Source organism: Leucopleurus acutus (genome assembly GCF_964270905.1).
Source record: "Leucopleurus acutus genome assembly, chromosome: 17".
NCBI lineage: Eukaryota > Metazoa > Chordata > Mammalia > Artiodactyla > Delphinidae > Leucopleurus > Leucopleurus acutus.
Window position 1 is genome coordinate 15497244 of NC_139159.1, and position 22280 is coordinate 15519523.

At 36.9% G+C, this 22280-nt stretch overlaps 1 protein-coding gene across 1 annotated transcript in view; it reads left to right on the plus strand.

Annotated features, from left to right (window-relative positions):
* XKR9 (XK related 9) overlaps positions 1 to 21559 on the plus strand; it is a 44186-nt gene extending 22627 nt beyond the window's left edge. The window contains exons 4-5 of the mRNA XM_082858313.1: positions 606 to 1235; positions 21093 to 21559. Of these exons, the coding sequence (XP_082714439.1) occupies positions 606 to 1234 (629 nt within the window). The 3' untranslated portion in view covers position 1235; positions 21093 to 21559. The remainder of the gene's footprint in view (positions 1 to 605; positions 1236 to 21092) is intronic.
* The last annotated feature ends 721 nt before the right edge of the window (positions 21560 to 22280 follow it).

The window sequence follows — 22280 nt, forward strand, 5'->3', positions numbered from 1 at the left end:
TGTTTGTTCATTTGATCCATCATCTTAAAGATATGGGAAATTGAGCTGTTGATACCTCATACTTACATTAAATTTTCTGTTTAACCTCTCTCCCTTCCTTTCTTCCTGCCCTCTTCTCTCTCATGATGTCATTTCCTAGTGAATTAGGTATATGCCCAAGGTCAAAGCCAAAAAGACTGGAAAAGCTAGGACTATAACTGTAGTCTCTTAGAGAACTTCCAGAGTATGCAGTTTCCATTGTACCAGTTGCTCAATAAAATTTGTCCAGTGAATTTATTCACCATCTTATAAAGCAGTCTAATGTAGTGGTTAAGCACACCAACTTTGGAATCAGGCAAATTTCAGTTCAAATCTCATCTCTCTGAAACTTGGTGGCTGTGTGACTTGGGTCAAGAAATGTATATATATTCTCTAAGCATTAATTCCCTCATATGTAATATAGGAATATTAATATCTATTTCAAAGGATTAAATGAGATGAGTATATAAAGTACCTGATGTGTTTATGGGTGTGTATATACAGATGAAGCATGTATGGCATATAGTAATTTAATATTGCTATTATTATTCCTATAACTATATCTTAAAAAAATTTTTGTTTTGTAGATGCAGCCATCATGGTCTCTTGCTGTGCTATTTCTTGGTCGACTGTTGATTATCAAGTAGCTTTAAGAAAATCCTTACCTGATAAAAACCTCCTTAATGGACCCGGTCCTAAACTCGTATATCTCTTTTACAAGTTGTTTACATTATTATCTTGGATGTTGAGTGTTGTGCTTCTTTTGTTCTTAAATGTTAAGATTGCTTTATTCCTGTTGTTATTTCTTTGGTTTTTAGGTATATTGTGGGCATTTAAAGAACAAACTGATTTTTGTGCTTCCATAGGTATGGAATTCATATACAGGATTGTTGTTGGATTCATTCTTGTCTTTACATTTTTTAATATTAAGGGACAGAATACCAAATGTCCAATGTCTTGTTATTATATTGTAAGGGTATTGGCCACATTGGGGATATTGATTGTGTTCTGGTCTTACCCACTCTCTATTTTTAATTCAGACTATTTTATACCTGTCAGCATCACTATAGCTCTTACTCTTCTCCTTGGAATTATTTTTCTTATTGTTTATTACGGGACTTTACACCCAAACAGAAGTGAAGAAACAAAACTGGATGAAGCTGATGGAAAACCAGTTCAAAGAGATTGTAGAATGAAGTATTTCCTAATGGAATAAGGTATTCACTTAAGAGATATGTTTTCTTATTTTTTGTTTCATTGGTTAGTAAAGAAAAAGTTTGTGTATCTGTGTGTTATGTCTTATTTTTGCCTTCTCTAATTTGAGGGCAGTTCTAGTACATTAATTATGTATGTTAGAGAGTATAATAATGTTCTTATTATCTAAGTTAATTTCTCACTTGGTTTTGAAGATCTTGGGTACTTAGATATATTTGCCTATGGCCTGGTATCTTGAGCCTGAACTGAAAGAAATGGTCTCATTCCCATAATTAGAAGGCTGGAATTGAACTTCCCTCCAACTTTTCCCTCATTGTTTCTGAGCTAAAACTGATGTACTCGTAGTGGGGAAATAAAAGGAAGAGAAGAGCAGGATACTCATTCTTCTTTCCTCTATTTTCTTGATTCAGTGAATATATTTTGAGTTGGGGACAGAGTGAGTAGAGGAAAAGGAAAAGGAGGGAAGAGGAAGAAAAAACAGAAAATTGACCGTTTTAACCCATCTTAACCATTTTTTTTTTTTTTTTTTTTTTTGCGGTACGCGTGCCTCCCACCGCTGCGGCCCGTTTGGCTGCGGAGCACAGGCTCCGGACGCGCAGGCTCAGCGGCCATGGCTCACGGGCTCAGCCGCGCTGCGGCACGTGGGATCCTCCCAGACCGGGGCACGAACCCGTGTCCCCTGCATTGGCAGGCGAACTCTCAACCACTGCGCCACCAGGGAAGCCCTCCTTCTTTTTAAAGGATGGATAATATTCCATTGTATATATATATGCCACATTTTCTTTCTTTATCCATCAGTGGGTTGCTTCCACCTCTTGGCTTTTGTGAATAATGCTGTAATGAACATGGATTTGCAAATGTTTCTCCAACAACCTGCATTCAACTCTTTGGGATATATACCCAGAAGTGGGATTGGTGGATCATATGGTTTTCCTATTTTTAATCCTTTGAGGAATCTCCATACCGTTTTAGTATAATGTCTGTACCATTTTACAATCCCACTAACAGTGCACAAAGATGACAATTTCTCCACATCCTCACCATCACTTATTTTCTGTTGTTGTTTTTTGTTTTTGTGGCGATAGTGGCTATCCTAATGGGTATGAAGTGATACCTCATTGTAGTTTTGAATTGCATTTCTCTAATTATTAGTGATATTGAGCAACTTTTCATATACCTGTTAGCCATTTGTGTATCTTCCTTGGGGAAATGTCTATATTTGATAAGGGGTTAATATCCAGAATATAGAAATAACTGCAACTCAACAACAAAACACCCAAAAACTTGACTAAAAAATGGGGAAACCACTTGACGTAACCAAATCATATTTAAATAGTTTTATGTATTATTCCTTCTAGTAAGAACTAAATTTTGGTCCTAGGAGTAATACGTAAACCAGTTGTGTTAGGTTGAACTCCTGGAAATAATGACACATTTTCCATCGAATTATCCTTTCTTTTTCAGTTCTTTACCCTTTCTTTTCCTTGGGCCAGCTCTTAATGAGTGAGTCCCCAAACAATAGCCTTCTCTATCACCAAGATAAAAAAATGTCCATTTCTATATTTAGTCTTGTAACTTAATATAAAATTGCTGTATAGCTTTTGGGAAGAAGGGTTCAACTACCAAAGCTATTAGAAAATAATAAGTATGTTAAGCATTAACTCTGTGCCTAGCATTCTGTTAGGTACTGTTGTGGATACAAAACAAATGTAGAATAGAGTTATGTTCCTTGAGAAGGTTACGTACTGAGCATTTATAGAAACTGACTTTCTGAATGTTTACCATTTTCAATTTCGATTTTACAGTAAATGAAACAAATAAATACTTAATAACAGAAGTGGTTATATTTATATACCTACATAGAGTATATAAAACTCAATCAGATGTCCCCTGCACTACTCTTTGAGAAAGTTAGGCAATGTGGAAGAACCATTTATTCTTGCAGGAGCTAGAGAATCTAGAGTTTACTTTGGGCACATGATCTTGGTATGTGTGAACCGCACTTACCGTATTTCTCCCTCTCTCTGCATGTTTTAGTGTGTATGTATACATGTATATTTGAGACAGTGAAGATGGGAAAAGTTAGGCTCATTTAGCAGCACTTGAGTCAGAACCTTTGAGTCATAAAAGACCAAAAGACTCTGAGTCATAAAATGAAAGTGCTCTTTATTCCTTCCTAAAGATTTAGATGTCCATGTGTTATTTCCCTTCAGCCACGAGAAATTCTTTTAGCATTTTCTGTTTAGGTTTGTTGATGATGAATTCTTTTTTCTTTTTCCTTTATCTGAACATGTCTTTATTTCTCCTTCATTCTTACAGGATTATTTTTGCTGGATATAGGGTTCTGGGTTGACAGTACTTTTTTCCTTTAAGCATTTTAAAAAATACATTTATTTATTTTATTTATTTTTGGCTGTGTTGGGTCTTTGTTGCTGCACACAGGCTTTCTCTGGTTGCAGTGAGCGGGGGCTACTCTTTGTTGTGGTGTGCGGACTTCTCATTGCAGTGGCTTCTCTTGTTATGGAGCACAGGCTCTAGGCAGGCTTCAGTAGTTGTGGCATGCAGGCTCAGTAGTTGTGGCTCGTGGGCTCTAGAGCACAGGCTCAGTAGTTGTGGCACACGGGATTAGTTGCTCCGCAGCGTGTGGGATCTTCCCGGACCAGGGCTCAAACCTGTGTGTCCCCTGCGTTGGCAGGTGGATTCTTAACCACCTTAACCCTGTGCCACCAGGGAAGCCCCTTTTCCTTTAAGCATTTTAAAGATAATTCAACTAATTTCTAGTATTCATTGTTTTTGTTGAGAAGTTAGTAATAATTCAAATAATTGTCACTCGATATGTAATTTGTTATTTTTCTCTGGCTGTTTTGAGATTTTACCTTAGTTTTTGGTTTGCAGTAGTTTCACTACTATGTTTATGGGTATAGCTTGTATTTATCCTACTTGGGGTTCTCTGAGATTCTTGAAGCTGTCATTTTACCATATTTAATGTTTCTGGTATTCTTCACATATTCTTTCTATCACTTTATCTCTCTTCTTGGACTTCACTAACATGTGGTAGACCTACTGATATTATCCCATAGACCCCGAAGGCTCTGTTCATTTTTTTCCAATTTATTTTCTCAGTCCTTCATATTAGATTTGTCTTCAAGTTCACTGACTTTTTCATTCATTCATTTAATCTGTTAAGCTCATCCAATGAATTTTTTTAAAAAAATTCAGATATTTTTATGTTCTAGAATTTTCATTTGGTTCTTTTTTATGGCTTCTATTTCTCTGCTAAGATTTTATATTTTTCCTTATTAAGAGCATGTTTTCCTTTATATCTTTGATAATACTTATAATAGATGCTTAAAATCCCTGTGTGTTGATTCCAATATCTGGGTCATCTCAGGATTGGTCTCCATTAATCACCTTTTCTCTTGAGTATGGGTTACATTTTCCTGTTCCCTCTTATGTCCACTAATTTTGAATTGTGTCCTGGATGCTATGAGTGATGCACTTTGAATCCTCTTGATTGTTTGTTTTTTAGAGGAGTATTTTTTTTTTTTTAGCAGGCATTTAACTTGAACTTTAAACTCTGAACTCTAAACAACCTTTATTTGTTTAACCTTCAGTGTACTACTTGGAGCCTACTCCTCATGTATATATAGTTCAAAGTCAGTCAGAGATTGGGGAAGAGTTAATATATGGAATGAGGCTGTCTCTGTGTTGGCTGTCTCCTTTCTAGGATTTTCACCATCACTTTTCAGTTGCTGTGGTCACTCCATACTCTGTCCTCTGGGACTTTAAACCATTAAGACTGCAGCTTTTCTATCTGGGTTTGTGTACACAGTGTACTGACTGGGGTCTATCTTCACTCAGTGCCATTCCTTCTCCCCAATGTTGACCGCTTTCCAATGTCTGCCTGCTTTTTTGCTGTCAAGTGTTTTCAGGTAGTTTTGTTCATATTTTGTCCAGAGTTTACAATGGTTGTTTGTGAGAGAGTTTAAACAGTGGGAGTTATACCCTTTTATTAATCAGTAACATTTTCAGCAATCTTTCTGTAATGTTTGTATTCTTTCTGTGATATTTGCTTAAAATGATGTGTAAATTCCTTTTGTTTAACATTTAATCCTCTCATATCCTTACTTATTTGACCCTCACAAAAAACTGGGCAATATAGTTATTATTATTATCACTACCCTTTAGCTGGGAAAAGCAAGCCTCAAAGAATTTAAGTAACTTACCAAAGTTCACACAGATCAAATCTCATAACTTTTGACGTCAAGTCTAGTTTACTTTCATTCTGTTCTTTATCTGATAAATAGATGAACTGACCATCAGCAGCCTAGAGCTGTACTAAATTAAACATGATTTTAAAACTATTATTAAATTACTTATTTGCCCACAAAACAGTTTTTTAAAAGTCTGGCCCCAATATTTTTTGGCCTTAGTTCAGCATGGGGCTGAGGTTGTGTCACTGATAGTTTGAATAATTCAACTAACAATATATGTAATGGGAAGTAGCAATTTATGTAATGGAAAAATGGGTAGAAATAATATACATCTACTAAAGAGTCTGAATATTAAATGCCCCATCCAAACCTGGCTTGAATATTCATTCCATTCAACAAACATTTTTCCATTGATTTTATATCAAAGAAACAATGTAGTGGTTAAGCACACCAACATCGATCCTGGATCCTGGTCAGATGTTTTGGCTAGTTAGCAAGCTCTTAAAGTGAACTTTTAATATCGAATTAATTTACCTTTATTCATTTTATCCTATTTTCTATATCATTCAGTTATAGATTTATAGCACTTTTAAATCCCCCACCAACTGTCAGCTTTTTCTTGATTATTCTGCACATATGAAGGGCCTAGGAATAATTATGAATAATTATGAGCAATAGTCTCATAAATGAGCACTCATATGCACTGCCCTAGTCAGGGTTCTCCAGAGAAACAGAAACAATAGGATATATATGGATGCCTGTAAGAGGGGATTTATTATAAGAAGTAGCTCACGTGGTTATGGAGGCTGAAAAGCCCCACCATCTGCTCTCTGCAAGCTGGAGAACCATGAAAGCCTGTGGTGTAATTCTGTCCAAGTCTGAAGGCCTAAGAATCATGGGGCTAATGATGTAAACAATGATCTGACTCCAAAAGCTTGAGAACCTGGAGAACCAATGTCTGAGGACAAGCGAAGATAGATGTTGTAGTTTGAGCAGAGAGAGCGAATTTGCCCTTTCTTCTGACTTTTTGTTCTATTTAGGCCCTCAACAGATTGGATGACACCCACGCACACTGGGCAAATGCTTTACTCAGTTCACCAAATCAAATGCTGATCTCTTCAAGAAACACCCTGACAGACACTCCCAGGAACAATGTTTTACCATCTATCTGGGCATCCCTTAGCCCAGTCAAGTTAACCCATAACATTAACCATTACATGCACCTATATACTTCCACATTTACTTCAAATACAAATAGAATGCTTCCCTTAGACTAGTGGTTCTCAAATGTTAGTGTGCATCAGAATCACATGGAGGGGCCATTAAAACAGGTTACTGTACACCATCCACAGAGTTTCTTTTCAGTAGGTCTTAGGTGGGGCTTGAACTTTGTTATGTCTAAGAAGTTCCTGGATGTTGCTAATGCTGCTTATCTGCCCATCCGGCTTTGAGAACTGTTGCTGACTTTTGAAGGCAACAGTTATATATCACTGTTAATAACTAGTTCTAAAATAGCCACTAGGGGGCAATGGAACCACAGACAAATTGGATGTGCAGCTTAATAGGTTCCCTGGTTTATGCTATCAGTTACAGTATTGGCGCAAGCCATAAGAAAACTGAAGCCAAACATTAATTTCCTGTACAATATCTTGAGGCTCATTCTCAACTGTAATATAAATCAAAGCTTGTCTTTATGATTGCGGGGGTCATAGAAATATAATGCAATTCTAACTCTGGCTGATGCCTGTTTTGTGATCACAATAAATTAAAAGTTGGACTTTTCTAAGTGGGCATTTGCATATATACCTAGTAGTTTTGGGGGTTAACATGAACAATTTGTGGTTTCCCAAAGAGACTACATTTTGATAATAGGTTTAGTTTGTTATGGAGATAACTCTATACTTAAGTGGTATTTATTGTTTTAAGACATGCACTTTTTATTGTGTGAAAATGAGACCTAAGTACTTCTAAAAAAATGTTAAACCTAGTATACACTAACCTCAATTCACAGAACATAAAGATTCACAGAGTATAGGGAATTTGTAATTATTTTCTCCTAGATATATTGTTTGATGGTACAAAAGGACTAGAGAAAAATCAAAAGATGTAGTTTGCACGGTGTTGTTATGTTTTCTTTTTCCTTTTTGCTTTGAAAGCCCAAAGACCTGAGTTATTCCGTGCCTTGACATTATTACCTGGATGACCTTGATGATTTAATCTCTCTAAGTCTCAGTCTCTATATATGTAGAGCGAGAATTATATAATACAACTATCTCTCTGGGCTGCTGTGAAAAATCAGTGAGATACTATATATGATAGTATTTTATAGATTGTAACTATCTCTGAAATTTTCTATTTTTGACATACTTCCACCAGCATGCAGTATATTTTGAACTTGGTTTTGATGCCATTGTTATACCTTTGCAAAATTGCTTCCACACATATAAAATAGTAATACTCATATAAAAAGTTTGGAATTATATGGCAAAGAAGTTTAATTTTTTTGCATGTAACATCTTAGTTTTTCATTAGTTTTTTCTTGTGTGGTAAGTATTGTTCCTGATATGTAGAAAATATAATCTACAGGGACTGCTAAATACAACTAATTAGTACTGAAATCAGGATGAAGCTTAAATTGCAAATCATTTTCTGGCCTTTGGAAGTATACATGAATATGTGTGTGTGGGGTGTAGATGTGTGCATGCACTTAATGAATGGTAGGATTTCATTAAATATTTGTTGGTAAGTATTATTTCTCTTATTTTTCTGGACCACAGAACCCCTTAGTTATGGTTGCTTTACGATTAAACATTAGTTTTACTTATAGTTTTTGTTATGTGTCTAACAGTATGCTTGCTAACTAGACTATAAGCTTGTGTAGATCGGGGATTGTATTTCTGTGCCCGCTTGGAGGTCTTTGCATAGAGTTTTCAGGAGTTTCCAATAGCAACAAAGTACTGTTACTTTTTGTGAACCCCTGGAAAAGTGAATATATCTCATTCAATAGACTACTAGGAAAGTCATCTTATTCCTCTTCGGAGCAATTAATCAATCCAGCAGTTTGTACTTCTGAGCGCTGTCTATGTATTCAGCACGGTGGTAGGATAAGGCTTAGTAAATACCTGTTTCTTAATTGATTGGTCAACTCCAGAGAGTGATTTGTGTGTTTTGGTGGTCTATGGATAAAAAGCACTTTTTAAAAAATTGTGGGAAAATTACTGTGGTAGTCTGTTCTTTTTTTTTTTTTAACAGCTTTATTGAGATATGTCACATACAACTCACCTACTTAAAGTGTACAGTTCAGTGTCTTTTAGTATATTTACAGACATGTTCAACCATTACCACAGTCAATTTTAGAACATTTTCAGCACCTCAGAAAGAACTTCAGTACCTTTATCACACCTGTGATGGTTAATTGGTGTGTAGATTTGGCTGTGCCAGAGTACCCTGATATGTGGTCAAACATTATTTTGGGTTTTCTATGAAGATGTTTTTAGATAAGATTAACATTTAAATAGGTAGACTTTGAGTAAAGCAGATTGTTCTCCATAACATGGGTGGGCCTCGTCCAACCAGTTGAAGGCCCGAATAGAGCAAAGGACTGACCTCTTCCGGAGCAAAAGGGAATTCTGGCCTTTGGACTTGAACTACAGCATGAGCTCATCTTGCTTCTCCAGCCTGTTGGCCACCCTTCAGATTTTGGACTTATCAGCTTCTATAATTGCATGAGTAAATCCCTTAAATCTTTTTCCATATATACACATCCTATTGGTTTCATTTCTCTGGAGAACACTAACTAATAACCCACCCTCCCCAATCCCAGCCTCCCCATCTTCCCTTCCACTGCTCCCAGCCCTAGGCAACCACTAATCTACTTTCTATAGATTTTCCTATTCTGGAATTCCATGTGAATGGAATCATATGTGGTCTTTTGTGATTGGCTTCTTTCATTTAACGTAACATTTTCCAGGGTCATTTATGTTGTAGCATGTATCAGTGCTTCATTCCTTTCTATGTATAATAATATTCCATTGTATGAATATACCATGTTTTGTTTATCTGGTTGTCCGTTAATAGATGTTTAGATTGTTTCCACTATTTGGCTATTATGAATAATGCGTCTATAAACATTTGGTACAAGTTTCTGTGTAGATGTATGTTTTCATTTCTCTTGGGTATATACCTAGAAGTGGAATTGCTGGGTCATATGTTTGATTCTTTGAAGAATTGCCAGACTGTTTTTCAAAGCAGCTGCACCATTTTACATTTTACTGTCAGTAGTGTATGAGGGTTCCAGTCCCTCCACGTATTTGCCGACAATTGTTATCTGACTTTTTGATTTTAGCTATCCTAGTGGGTAGAAATGGTATCTCACTGAGGTTTTGATTTGTATTTCCCTGATGATGAATAATGTCAGGCATCTTTTCATACAGGTATTATTGGCCATTTGTGTATCTTCTTTGGGGAAATGTCTATTCAGATCTTTGCTCAATCTTTAACTGGGTTATTTGTCCTTTTATTATTGATGTGTGAGGTTTATTTATATGTTCTAGATTCAAGTCTCTTATTAAATATATGATTTGAAAATATTTGCTCCAATTCCTTGATGGTGTCTTTTGAAGCACAAAAGTTTTGAATTTTGATAATGTGCAATTCATCAATGTTTCCTTTTGCTACTCATATTTTTGGCATCATACCTAAGAATCCTTTGCCAAATCCAAGGTTATGAATATTTGCCATTATGTTTTCTCCTAAGAATTTTATAGTTTTTGTTCTTACCTTTATGTCTTCAATCTATTTGAGTTATTTTTTGTATTTGGTGTGAAGTAAGAATCCAATGCCATTCTTTTGCATGTGGCTATCCACTTGTCTCAGCACCATTTATTAAGAAGACTAGTCTTTCCCCATTGACTGGTCTTGGCACCCTTGTTGAAAATTAGTTGGCCAAAGAGGTATCGGATTATTTCTGGACTCTCAATTCTATCCTATTGGTCTGTATGTCTGTCCTTGTGCTAGTACCACACTGTTGTGATTACTGTTGCTTTGTAGTAAGTTTTAAAATTGGGAAGTGTGAGTCTTTCTAGTTATTTCTTCTTTTTCAGGGTTGTTTTGGCTATTCTGGGTCCTTTGCAATTCCATATGAATTTTAGAATCAACTTGTCAAAGAAGTCAGCTGGCATTCTGATAGGGATTGTGTTGAATCTATAGATTAGTTTGGGAAGTATTGCCATCTTAACAATGTTAAATCTTCCAGTCCTTGAATGTAGGATGTTTTCCCACTTATTTAGATCTTTAATTTCTTTGAACAATTTTTTTATAGTTTTCAGAGTGTAAATTTTACGTGTTTGTTAAATTTACTCCTAAGTATTTTATTCTTTTTGACGCTATTGTGAATGGAATTGTTTTCTTGATTTCATTTTCAGATTGTTCATTGCCAGTGTATGGAAATACAACTGATTTTTGTGTATTGATCTGGAATCCTGCAACCTTTTTAAACTCATTTATTAGTTCTAATAGCTTTTTAGTGGTAGGATTTTTTAGGATTTTCTATATACAAGAGCATGTCAGCTACAAATAGAGGTAGTTTTACTCCTTCCCTTCAAGTTTGGTTGCCTTTTCTTTTTCATGCTTAATTCCCTTGGCTAGAACTTCCCATACAGTGTTGAATAGAAGTGGTAAGAGCAGACATCCTTGTCTTGCTCCTCATTTTAGAGGGTAAGAGTTCAGTCTTTCACCATTAATTATGATATTAGCTGTGGGTTTTTCATAGATGCTCTTTATCAGGTTGAAGAAGTTCCCGTCTATGCCTGGTTTGTTTAATGTTTTTATCATGAAGGGGTGACGTATTATTTTCAAATTCTTTTGAGATGATTATGTGGTTGAGATGATTATGTGATTTTTGTTTTTTGTTCTATTGATATGATGTACTACCTTAATTGATTTCAAATGCTAAACCAACCTTGAATCCTTGGAATAAATCCTAGTTGGTCATGGATCTTCTTTCACCTCTCCTTCTGGTATTGCCTGTATCTGTATGTTGGCGTGCTTAGTGGTTTCTCACATTTCTCTGAAGCTCTGTTTATTTTTCTTCCTTCGCTTTCCTCTCTGTTCTTTAGCTTACATAATCTCTATCAATCTGTCTTCAAGTTTACCATTTTTTTCTTCTGGTAGTTCGAATCTGTCATTGATCCCTTCTAGCAAATTTTTATTTCAGTTATTGTACTTTTAACTCCAGAATTCCATTTGGTTCTTTCTAAAAAAATTTCTCTCTCTTTATTGGCATTCTCCATTTGGTACAACACTGTCAGTATTCTTTCCTTTATTTCTCTAAATATGGTTTCCTTTAGTTCTGTGAACATATTTATAATAGTTACTTTGAAAAGTTTTTACGTTGAATCAGGCATTTGGTTGCTCTCATAGGAAGTTTCTGTTGCCTTTTATCTTTTTTGGAGTAGGGGGTTATAATTTCTTGTTTCTTTGCATGCCTCATAATTTTTATTGGTAACTAGACATTTTAGATAATATGTTGTAGCAACTCTGGGCACTGGTCCCTTCATTCTGAGGCTTGTTATTGGCTTGCTTATTTGTTTAGTGATTGGCTGGATCATTTTAGTGACGTCATCCTTCCCCCACCCTCCACCCGCAGTATTAAGCCTCTGATGCTGCTAGGCACAGCTTTAGGTTTGCCCACAGTCACTCTGGGACGACTGCAGCACTCGTAGGGGTCTTTTCCTCGCTGTCCCTGACCACACTCAGCTGTTAAAACTCTACTAAGTGTTGGCTGGTTGCTCTACTTGTTACAAAACTGCCCTGGAGCATAAATTGCTCTACAAATGAATCCAATCAAATTATGGCTTTTTGGACAGAAAAGTTTCTGAGATCAGTGTTTGATATTTGTCTGACCCCAGAAAGACTCCTACTAGCTGTCTTATTGCCCAGTTCTCTCCTGCAAATTAGCCAGCCTACTCTAAGCTTTTTCTTTATTACACACAGAAATCTCCTCCCAGGTGCCTTTCAACACAGCCTCCACTGTTCTTGAGAGTGCTCTTAGGTTAATTTCTCCAAGCTCTGTTGCAAATGAAGTCAGTTTCTATGGGAAGAGATCAGGAGCTATCTGTTGATGACTGCTTCTCCCCCAGGTAAAATCTCTGAGCCAGGGCCCTGGAGCTGAGTGGGGAGGGACAATGGCAAGCTTCTCTCTGTGTGATAGCCCCACTGCCTCAGTTCCATAAGTGGGAGTGGGGTGAAAGTAGGGAGACCCCACCTCTTGACTGCGCTTGCCTGAGACTTATCCCCAGCAACAGGCAGCTGGGTGCAAGATGAGGAACACTGAAGTCTTGCTAACTCTCAGGAAGAAAGCGCTAAGAGGGAGCCCTGTGTTTCTGGCTGCAGGAGTCTTGAGTGGAGTGTCTGCTTCATTGTGCCGGGTGTGGAGTGGGGAGAGTGGTCTTGATTCAAATACCACAGATTCTCACCTTTCTTCTAGAAATTTTCTTAGGTTTTCTTGAGTAGATGTTTCTTCATTTGCTGTTTACACTTAGGACCACTTCCAGAGGCTTTAATTGCTTGCTTTTTAATAATTCTCACAGTTTCACTAGGGAGTGATTCGGTGGAGCTCTTCATGCCGACATGCCACTATTCACAGCAGTGTGTTGTTCTTGACAACTGTCCACTAGCCTGACATTATGAAGATTCATAAAACTCAAGCCAATAAGACAGTTCCTTGATCCATTGTGGGAATTCAGGGCCCTTCAGGCACCCATTTAAACATAACTCTTCTTCATAATGGAGCTGCTCAGATAACTTGAATCTAGGATGCTCTAGGAGACCCAGCTCCCACTTCAGTTCTTTCTTTCTTTCTAAACACTTTTCTGTGATACAATGGTAACATTTTTTGTCTTTCACAAATAACAGCTGTATTTAGACAGTGTCCTTTTTAAGTCAGTCAGTCTTGATGACATAATTTCTTGGGGTTGAGATTAGAGTAGTTCAACAGTTAGCATTTTAAGTTGTCGCTCACCCTCTTGTTTATATTATCAGCAATAGCCAAGCCAGCAGGCTTGGGCAGTGCAGTTAGAGTAATAGCAGAGCACTGCATGTGTGGCCTTACCCTACTGGCACTTCACATGGAGCTGCCTGGCTAGTCAAGAGGCAAATCCCTGATGTTTTGGCCTGTGTTACTTGTGATGGTTAGGGATGAATTATGTAGAGGTCTGTCTAGCAGTTTGTGACAGGCAGAGATCTCTGAGTTTCCACTGCTAAATAGTGATGTGTAAACAAAAAGGGCAGAAGCCCTTTTTGACTGTATTGTATAGGGAAACATAAAATTTCTATTTCCGTCACGGAATATACTCAAATATCTTAAATCATATGTATCATTCTCTCTATAAAGGAAAAGATACTTTGCCTACCTAGAAATCAAAACTGAGTCAGTTAAGGACTTATATAACAAGGAAAAATTTAAAATAGTTAGAGATAGTTTTAACAAATTTGGTAATATTGGTAAGAGACAGAATTCTTAGGTTTATGCTAATCACTCAGGTCTGATTTTTCTACATCTTTCACTGGGATTTGAAAATCAAACGTCAAGAAAATTTCCCACGCTTGGTTATAATATGCAAATGCCTGCTTTCATTAAGTACTTCATCCCCTCCCTTTTCATGATTAGTACATTTGGGCTATATAGGGACTTCCAAAAGTCTTTAGAATTAAAAGTCTTTCCAATTTTCAGTTGAAATGGGTTTGTTGTTCTGCCAGAATTGTCTTGCCAACTGCTTTCTTTTTGGTAATGAAGAATATAAGCTTTTATCAAGGAATTTTTCATCCAGCTCAGGTCCATGCAATGATACAGCTGAATGTGTATTGGCCCAGGTACACTAAGCGTTGTTAACAGGACTCACTTCTTCAGGAAATAACAGCTATTTTAAAAGGGGAGTGGAGGACAAGGAAGGGAAGGAAAAAAAGCAAAAGGAATCACTTTTCTAAGGACATAGTTCAGTCATGGGATATATGCAGATGAGATTTTTTTCCCTTTTTATTGTGAGGAATGTTTGAAAATCATCTGTCTGACAGATCGTACATCATTCTTAACCTTGTCCTTTTAATCCAACAGTAAATAGAAAACAAATGTATTTTTTCCCCTGGAAGGTATGATCATGACATCTTGCAACTTACATTTTTAGTAAGTTAAATTAAAGATAATAAGCTATTTTTCCTTCTGTCATTGTGTAGGAGCGGGACAGCATTCCAAGGAGTTGTTTTAATTACCCTATTGGTATGTACTGTGACATCTGGTGGCATTGGTGAGCTTACCTGATGGACCACAAAGAACCCTGATTTATGAACCCATAATTGGGTTTCCAATAAACATTTGTCAAAATAATGTATTAGTTCAAACCAAAGCCTTCTCTATTTATTCATATAAAAGAGCACTTAACTTTCAACAAAGAATTGCCTATCATCAAAAACACTCTATAAAGGAATCCGATTTAGGAAGACACGATTCTAGAGGGTGACTGCTCAAAGAACACAGCTTATTTTAACTCCTTAGAGGACTTAGTGTTCTAATTTGCTTGTTTTCACCATATTCCTTCATGTTTTTAAGTTCAAATAAAGATTTTAGTATTCACTTGTTAAGGTACTTGTTACAAAATGAATCTAGTGACTTAAAAATACTTATTCAGTTATGAATCTTTAGCAGGTATCATAGCTATTTCAAATTCTGTGATGACAACATATATCCATTCTTATTCAATTTACTTCTAAGTAAGAGCAAAACATACACTGCCCACATACTAGTTTGTAAATTGCTAAGGCTTCTGATAAGGGAATCGTCATTGATCTTTTTTTTTTTTTTTTTTTTTGCGGTACGCGGGCCTCTCACTGCTGTGGCCTCTCCCGTTGCGGAGCACAGGCTCCGGACGCGCAGGCTCAGCGGCCATGGCTCACGGGCCCAGCCGCTCCGCAGCATGTGGGATCTTCCCAGACCGGGGCACGAACCCGTGTCCCCTGCATTGGCAGGCGGACTCTCAACCACTGCGCCACCAGGGAAGCCCTGATCTTTATTTTAAATTTTACTTGTTTACTCTTTAACAGATTAGTCTTTGTCCCTGTTGGAGTTTCACATCAATAAGTAAGATATGTTATTTCCACAAAATGTATACCTTGGAGCCTTCACTCTGTATATTATTTTTTATTTTTTGTGGCACGCGGGCCTCTCACCGTTGTGGCCTCTCCCGCTGTGGAGCACAGGCCCCGGACACGCAGGCCCAGCGGCCATGGCCCACGGACCCAGCCACTCCGCGGCACGCGGGACCCTCCCAGACCGGGGCACGAACCTGCGTCCCCTGCACCGGCAGGCGGACTCTCAACCACTGCGCCACCAGGGAAGCCCACTTTGTACATTATTATAAAGCACCTTATGAAGCATTATTCTAGTATTTAAAAGTTATTATCCTCTTTTTTGTTATGGTATACATAACATAAAATTTACCATTGTAACTAGTTTTGAGTATCCAATTCAGTGGCATTAAATACTTCACAATGTTGTGCAACCATCATCACTATCTACTTCCAGAACTTTCTCATCATCTCTAACAGAAACTCTGTACCCATTAAACAATAATTCTTCATTCCTCCCTCACCCTGCCCTGGTAACCTCTATTCTATTTTCTTTATGAATTTGACCATTCTAGGTATCCTATGTAGTTGAATCATACAATATTTGTTCTCTTGTATCTGGCTTCACTTGTAATGTTTTCAGGGTTCATTCATATTGTAGCATACATCAGAATTTTATTTCTTTTTATGGCTGAATAATATCCCATCATATGTATAGACCACATTTTGTTTATCCATTCATCTGTCAATGGACACTTGGGTTGTTTCCACCTTTTGACTATTGTGAATAATGCTACTATGAACATTCATGTACAAATATCTGTTCGAGTCCCTGCCTTCAACTTTTTTGGAGTGGAATTCCTGCATCATATGATAATTCTGTGTTTAAGTTTTTGAGGAACCTCACTACCCCTTTAAAAATTTATTAAAAGTGTCATTCCTTATGCTAAGTATTGGAGTCATCCTAAGTCATGATATTATTTGAAAAAGTTAATTTATAAACAGGTTGAGTTCAGCTGTTCACATCAATAAGTATTTAAAGAACATTGATCATGTTCCAAGTAGAGTTCTAGCCATTGAGGTCACAAAAATAAATAAGATAAGGTCCCTGATCTTAAGGGGTCTTTGTAGTCCCCGAGTCTTAGGAAATTCAGTCACTAGTAATATTCTCAAGTCTGCTGTACTTGATTTATTTGAGTTACGAACCAGAAACAAATTTTTCATGCTCTTGTTATCCTTTTAAGAAAAAATATAGAGGCACTACTGAAATTATGCACCATATGTGGTAGATTTTGGGTAAAGAAAGGTTGATCCTGAATAATCTTGTGATCAGATCCAGAATAATTTTGTGATTGGAGGATGTAAAAAGGGATTTACATGAAGGAATCTCAGCTTGGGGTCTGTGAGAAAAAGATTAGAGAGGGAAAACTGTGGGATGTAAGGTAAATTAAGGGGTTCCCACTGGTATATTCTCTACCTATAATTTGGGGGAAAGCTTAATACATGTAGGGGTAGAACATGGTTCACCACTGCTTCAGAAGAATGGTGATTAATTTTGAAAAATGTCCTGAGGCAGTGGTCTTGCTTACTTATACTTGGTCATGGGACCTTCTGGGCCTTTGTAGGATAGAGCAGGGATCAATCAGCTGAAGTTCTTTAAGAACCTATGGGTATCCTGTCAGTTTGTGCTCTGCTACTTCTCAGCATTTCTAGAGATTTGGGTTTGAGGTCAGAATCCCCCTGTAGGCTTCACCTGAAATAGAATTTATGATTGGCTGCTCTGGCCCTTGGGAGGTCCCAGTAATGTTTTCCTTCTATTTATAATAAATAATTTTCATAAACAGTGCATGCATTCAATTTATAGGTGTTTGAACATTTTAGCCTACATGGAAATTTCAGATTAGAAATTAGGAAAAAGCAGATCTAGAACTTATTGAAAAAAAATAAAAAGAAATTCTTTTTCTCCTGCCATCTTATAGTATCAATAAGTATAAGGCCAGTGAGCTGTCTCCGTCTCCTATTTGAAGTACAAATGCAAACAGTGGTGTTGCTGCCGTTCAAATTAGTCTTCAAGTGTGTTGGGGGAGGGGAACTTATGCCCTAGTCTTGTGTTGATCTTGAGTATACACTGGCTGATAACTGGCGAGCTGGATTTAGTGGACTCCATTTCTGGGTAATATATTGGCATTTGCTTCCGAAGTCTGCAGTGGGTACAACTCCTGTAAATTTAGACTCAGCTTTGTCAGGACCTGTTGGTTCATCGTATGGGTTGTGGCTTTACCTCAGCTCTGACTGATGCTGCCTTTGTCTCAAGTCTCTTGCCATGAACTGCAGAGAACACTGACTGCCTCCTTGAGCTGCTTCTGTGGGTCTCTTGGCTCCATAGCATAGAAAGCCCTGTCATAACTGCTATCCTGTTAACTTCTCCTTCTTTCCTCAGGCGCATGTGGAAATCTTTGAGTTTACTCCGCTAAATGAGAGATTAGGAATGATAATTAGGCTTCTTTCTGCCTGACTATCCTTTTCTGCCTTCTTTACTCTGCTGGGGCTGTGCCGTGTTAGCATAGTGTTGCCTTTTGCGCAGTGGTTTTGTTCCTGAGACCCAAAGGGCAAAGAACCCCTTTGCCTTCAACTTTCCCTTTATCTCACCTAAAGGTTCTTTTCCCCCATCTGAGACTTCAGCTTGGAGAGGGTGGGTCAGGAGATACTTTTCTTTTGCTGCTTCCCTTCCCTCTATCTTCCTTCCTCTTCCCAAAAGCTACTTGCAAAAGAAGGAATAGGCTTTCACACTTCTTGCTGTCTTATCTGGACTTCTGTTATGTAAAAATCTCTGATCAAGTCAGCCAGATCTGCCTCTTCACCCATAAAAGAACCTTAAAAATCCTTTTCTGTCATACAAAGCCTGACTTGCCAGATTATTTCCTATCTTTGTTGACTTGAAAATTCTATTTGGTGGCCCAAGTGATTACAAACTTTTATTTCTCTTTATATTAATGCTGCAATAATTCTGATCTCCTCACCTCATTTCTCAAGGAAGATGGATACTTTAGGATGTCTAAATGGTATGTAAAAGAAGAAAGCCTGGTAATATATTTCAAAAAATATTATGTGTGCTATCTATGGATCAAGTGACTGTTTTAGTTCATCTGTCTTGCATGTGACATTAGCCTGTAAGTAAAGATAGGGTTAGACTAGCTCAGAAGAAAATGTGGCCTGTACTGATTGATTCGTAGGCTGGTAGTACCTAAAATGTCCCTCGACTGTATCCACTAATGACAGCTTATACATTGACCTTCAGATGATCCATTCTCACTTGTCAAGCCCCATTTCCTAAGATTTGGATAAAGCAAATGGCCCAATCCTGCTGTAGAATGAATCTTTTAGGACCTGGCAAAAAGAGAATTTTGAATATTGACAAATCTTTGCAAGATAACTTTTTAAAAATAAATAAAAATTGGCTTATGAAAAAAAACCTAAGAAAATACTCTAAATAGGTTTTAAATAAACAAAATAAAATATACAAAATAAAAATGTTTTGTTTCCCATGTGTAATGTTGAACACTTTTTTTTTTGAAGGAATTTTAATTTTATTTTTTAGAAGTTATTAGTATATTGTGTAAGAGGTGAGAATGACATTTTAAAAGTCTTTATTCTTGATGGGATTGAACTTCCATTATTTTCGGCCTTATGACTTCTCAAAATTTGAACAGTTTGCCTATAGCAGGTATTTCTTTTGTAAATCTCTTGGATAATAAGGTTCTTCCTACAGGAGAATAAAGAAATTCCAAGTTCTCCAAATATGTATATGTATATGAGAATATGGAAATTGTATAAGATAATGATAATTTTGTCAGAACTACCTTCAGTATGCATCCAATTATGTTTTTTTAAATTTAATTTTATTTATATTTTTACACAATAGGTTGTTATTAGTTATCCATTTTATACATATTAGTGTATACATGTCAATCCCAATCTCCCAGTTCATCCCACCACCAACCCCTCCCCCGCCACTTTCCCCCCTTGGATCTAGAGACTGTCATACGGAGTGAAGTAAGTCAGAAAGAGAAAAACAAATATTGTATATTAACGCATATATGTGGAACCTAGAAAAATGGTGCAGATGAACCGCTTTGCAGGGCAGAAATAGAGACACAGATGTAGAGAACAAACGTACGGACACCGGTGTTGAACACTTTTATAGTTAGACTTTATTTAAGATGGTCCAGCCAAGCACCAAACTTATATTATACATGGCAAGTTAATGCCATAATACCAAGAGAATACCTCTTTCTTTGCATCATTACAGTATGTTTTCTCTACCAGACTATAAGCAACTTGAGACCAAGACTGCGTCTTATTCACTTTTGTAATCCCAGACTCTAAGGTGATAACTGGAACAATGTAAATATTAGCATGTATTTGCTGTCTGTTTAGATCTTTGCTGATCTCTGAACAAAAGGCATGTGAAAGAGAACCGAAAGGAAATGATGTATATCTCTTTTTAATGTTGTATGCTTGGGACAATACTCCATGACAAAGGAACCTAATAATTTGAGTTTTAACTTGTGTTGACCCCAAAATGAATTTGAATGGCCCAACTTAATAACAGGCAGGGCTTTGGGTGAAAAACAGATTTCTTGGCAATCTAATCTAGTTTATAACAGCATGAAATGCCTTGGTTAGCACAGTCTTCACAAGCTAACAAAGCCAGGAGTTCTATAACATTTATGATACTGATAGGAGCGTAAAAATGTATAAGGTTTCATTTGATGTACTACAAGTACTCTGGATTGTGATATCTCCTGGTCATAACATCATACTGAAATACCATGGCAACTTAAAAAAAATATTTATACAAATGTTAAAAAAATAAAATTAAAAAAACCTTGTGAGATGAACAGTGAAATCAGTCCTTTGATTTTTAATTTATGAGTTGCAAGTCTTTGCTTTTTAGGACTTGAAAATGTTTCAAATTTCCCCATTTCTAAGGGGAATATTTTGGTATTGAAAGTTTAAAGAATTTTAATGGCAAGAATAAAGCATTGTTAGTTCCAATTGAATAAGTGTTTTGAGAATTGTTATTATTATTGTTTTATATAAAAAGGTTATTTGTGCATGTAAGGGGAACATATTTTTGTGATAAACCTGTCACATAGTCATTGTGCTATAACAGAAGTCTTGTTACTTTGTAAAAAGCCCAAATATTATGATTACTGAGTGCTCAGAAATGTTCCTTGAGTGGTTATAAACAGATCTGACCAATAGATATGGTGAGGTAAGCAGTTCATAACTGTCTTTGAGGGATTCTTAGTTTGGGTTGCCCAACTGAAAAAGGAGTATTATTTGACATGTCTATGGATATAATGGTATGCTGGGCAGCAGGTCTGTGGCCTAATTCAGCCAGAGAACGTGCATTAACAAATTGGCTCTGTCAATGATGGATTATGCCTGAAAGAAGTTAACTGAATACAGTCTACTGGTGTAGTCATAGAGCAGCTCAGCTTTTTTTCTTCTTCCCATCAGGCTGACTTTTGGCTCAGCACTTAACAAGCTCCACATGCAAAACTGGATGATCCTGGTTGCCGTAAAGCGCCCTCAACGTGTGCGTTTGGGGAAAGTGAAGAAATACTTGGATTAAATTTTGTGTGTTAATCTTTTGGAATGTGTGTGGATCAGACTCTGGGAAGGAAATTGATAGCTTCATGGTGCAATGTTGGCATACAATTTCTAACTTCCATTTGTCAGCTAAAACGGGAAGTGTTCAGGGTCAAAAACATTTATTTGCTACCTACAAAGATAATGAATGGACAAAAATGAGTGTGTTATTGTAATATTTGGAATTAAAGCCCAGCATAAAGTCAAGCCATTTAATTAGTCCTTAAGCCAGTTGGTTGCAATGGACTCTTCATTTCTTTGTAATTTTTGTTAGATTTAGTAAGAAGGCAGAGCATAGCTGTTAGTACGGGGTTGCCTTTATGCAGAATAAAAATATGGAGCTTTAAAATTTAGAGCAGTGCTTCATTAGAAATAACTCCATGCCATTCTTTTGGACTCTTTAATAGCACTTTTCAGTTTTTCTTTGCACTGCCCAGGAGATGAACACATGTCACCTTTAATAGCACATTTCTTCATTGAGGTTATACTTCTAATTTCATGCTTGATGGAAGTTCTCAACTGATGATATGCCAGCTTTCTGTATGAGAAGTGTCAGTAAGTCTTTACATTTCTAAGAAAAATAGCACTTGAATTGTGTAACCAATCCATTTATTACTGATCAGGCTAGAATATGCTTTAGTAACAAAGAATGCTTAAATCTCAGTGGCTTAACAAAACAAAGGTTTAACCCTCACTCATGCTACATGTCCACAATTGATTGGCAGGATCTTTGACAGAGGTTCCATTTGGACAGACGCTTTCATGATTACACGGCAAAGGGAGCATGTTAAATCATATCCTGGCTCTTAAAGCTTCCTCCTCATATCCATTCACATTTTATTGGCCAAAGCAAATCAGTATTTGCCTACCCCAAAGTCTCAAAGATTTTTCTCCTATGTTTTCTTCTAGAAGCTCTGTAATTTTTACATTTAGTTTAGTGAGCCATTTTGGGTTATTTTTGTGTGTGATATGAGGTACGGATTAAATTTCATTTCTTCCCATGTGGATTTCCAGTTGTTCCAGAATAATTTGTTGAAAAGATTGTCCTTTCCCCAC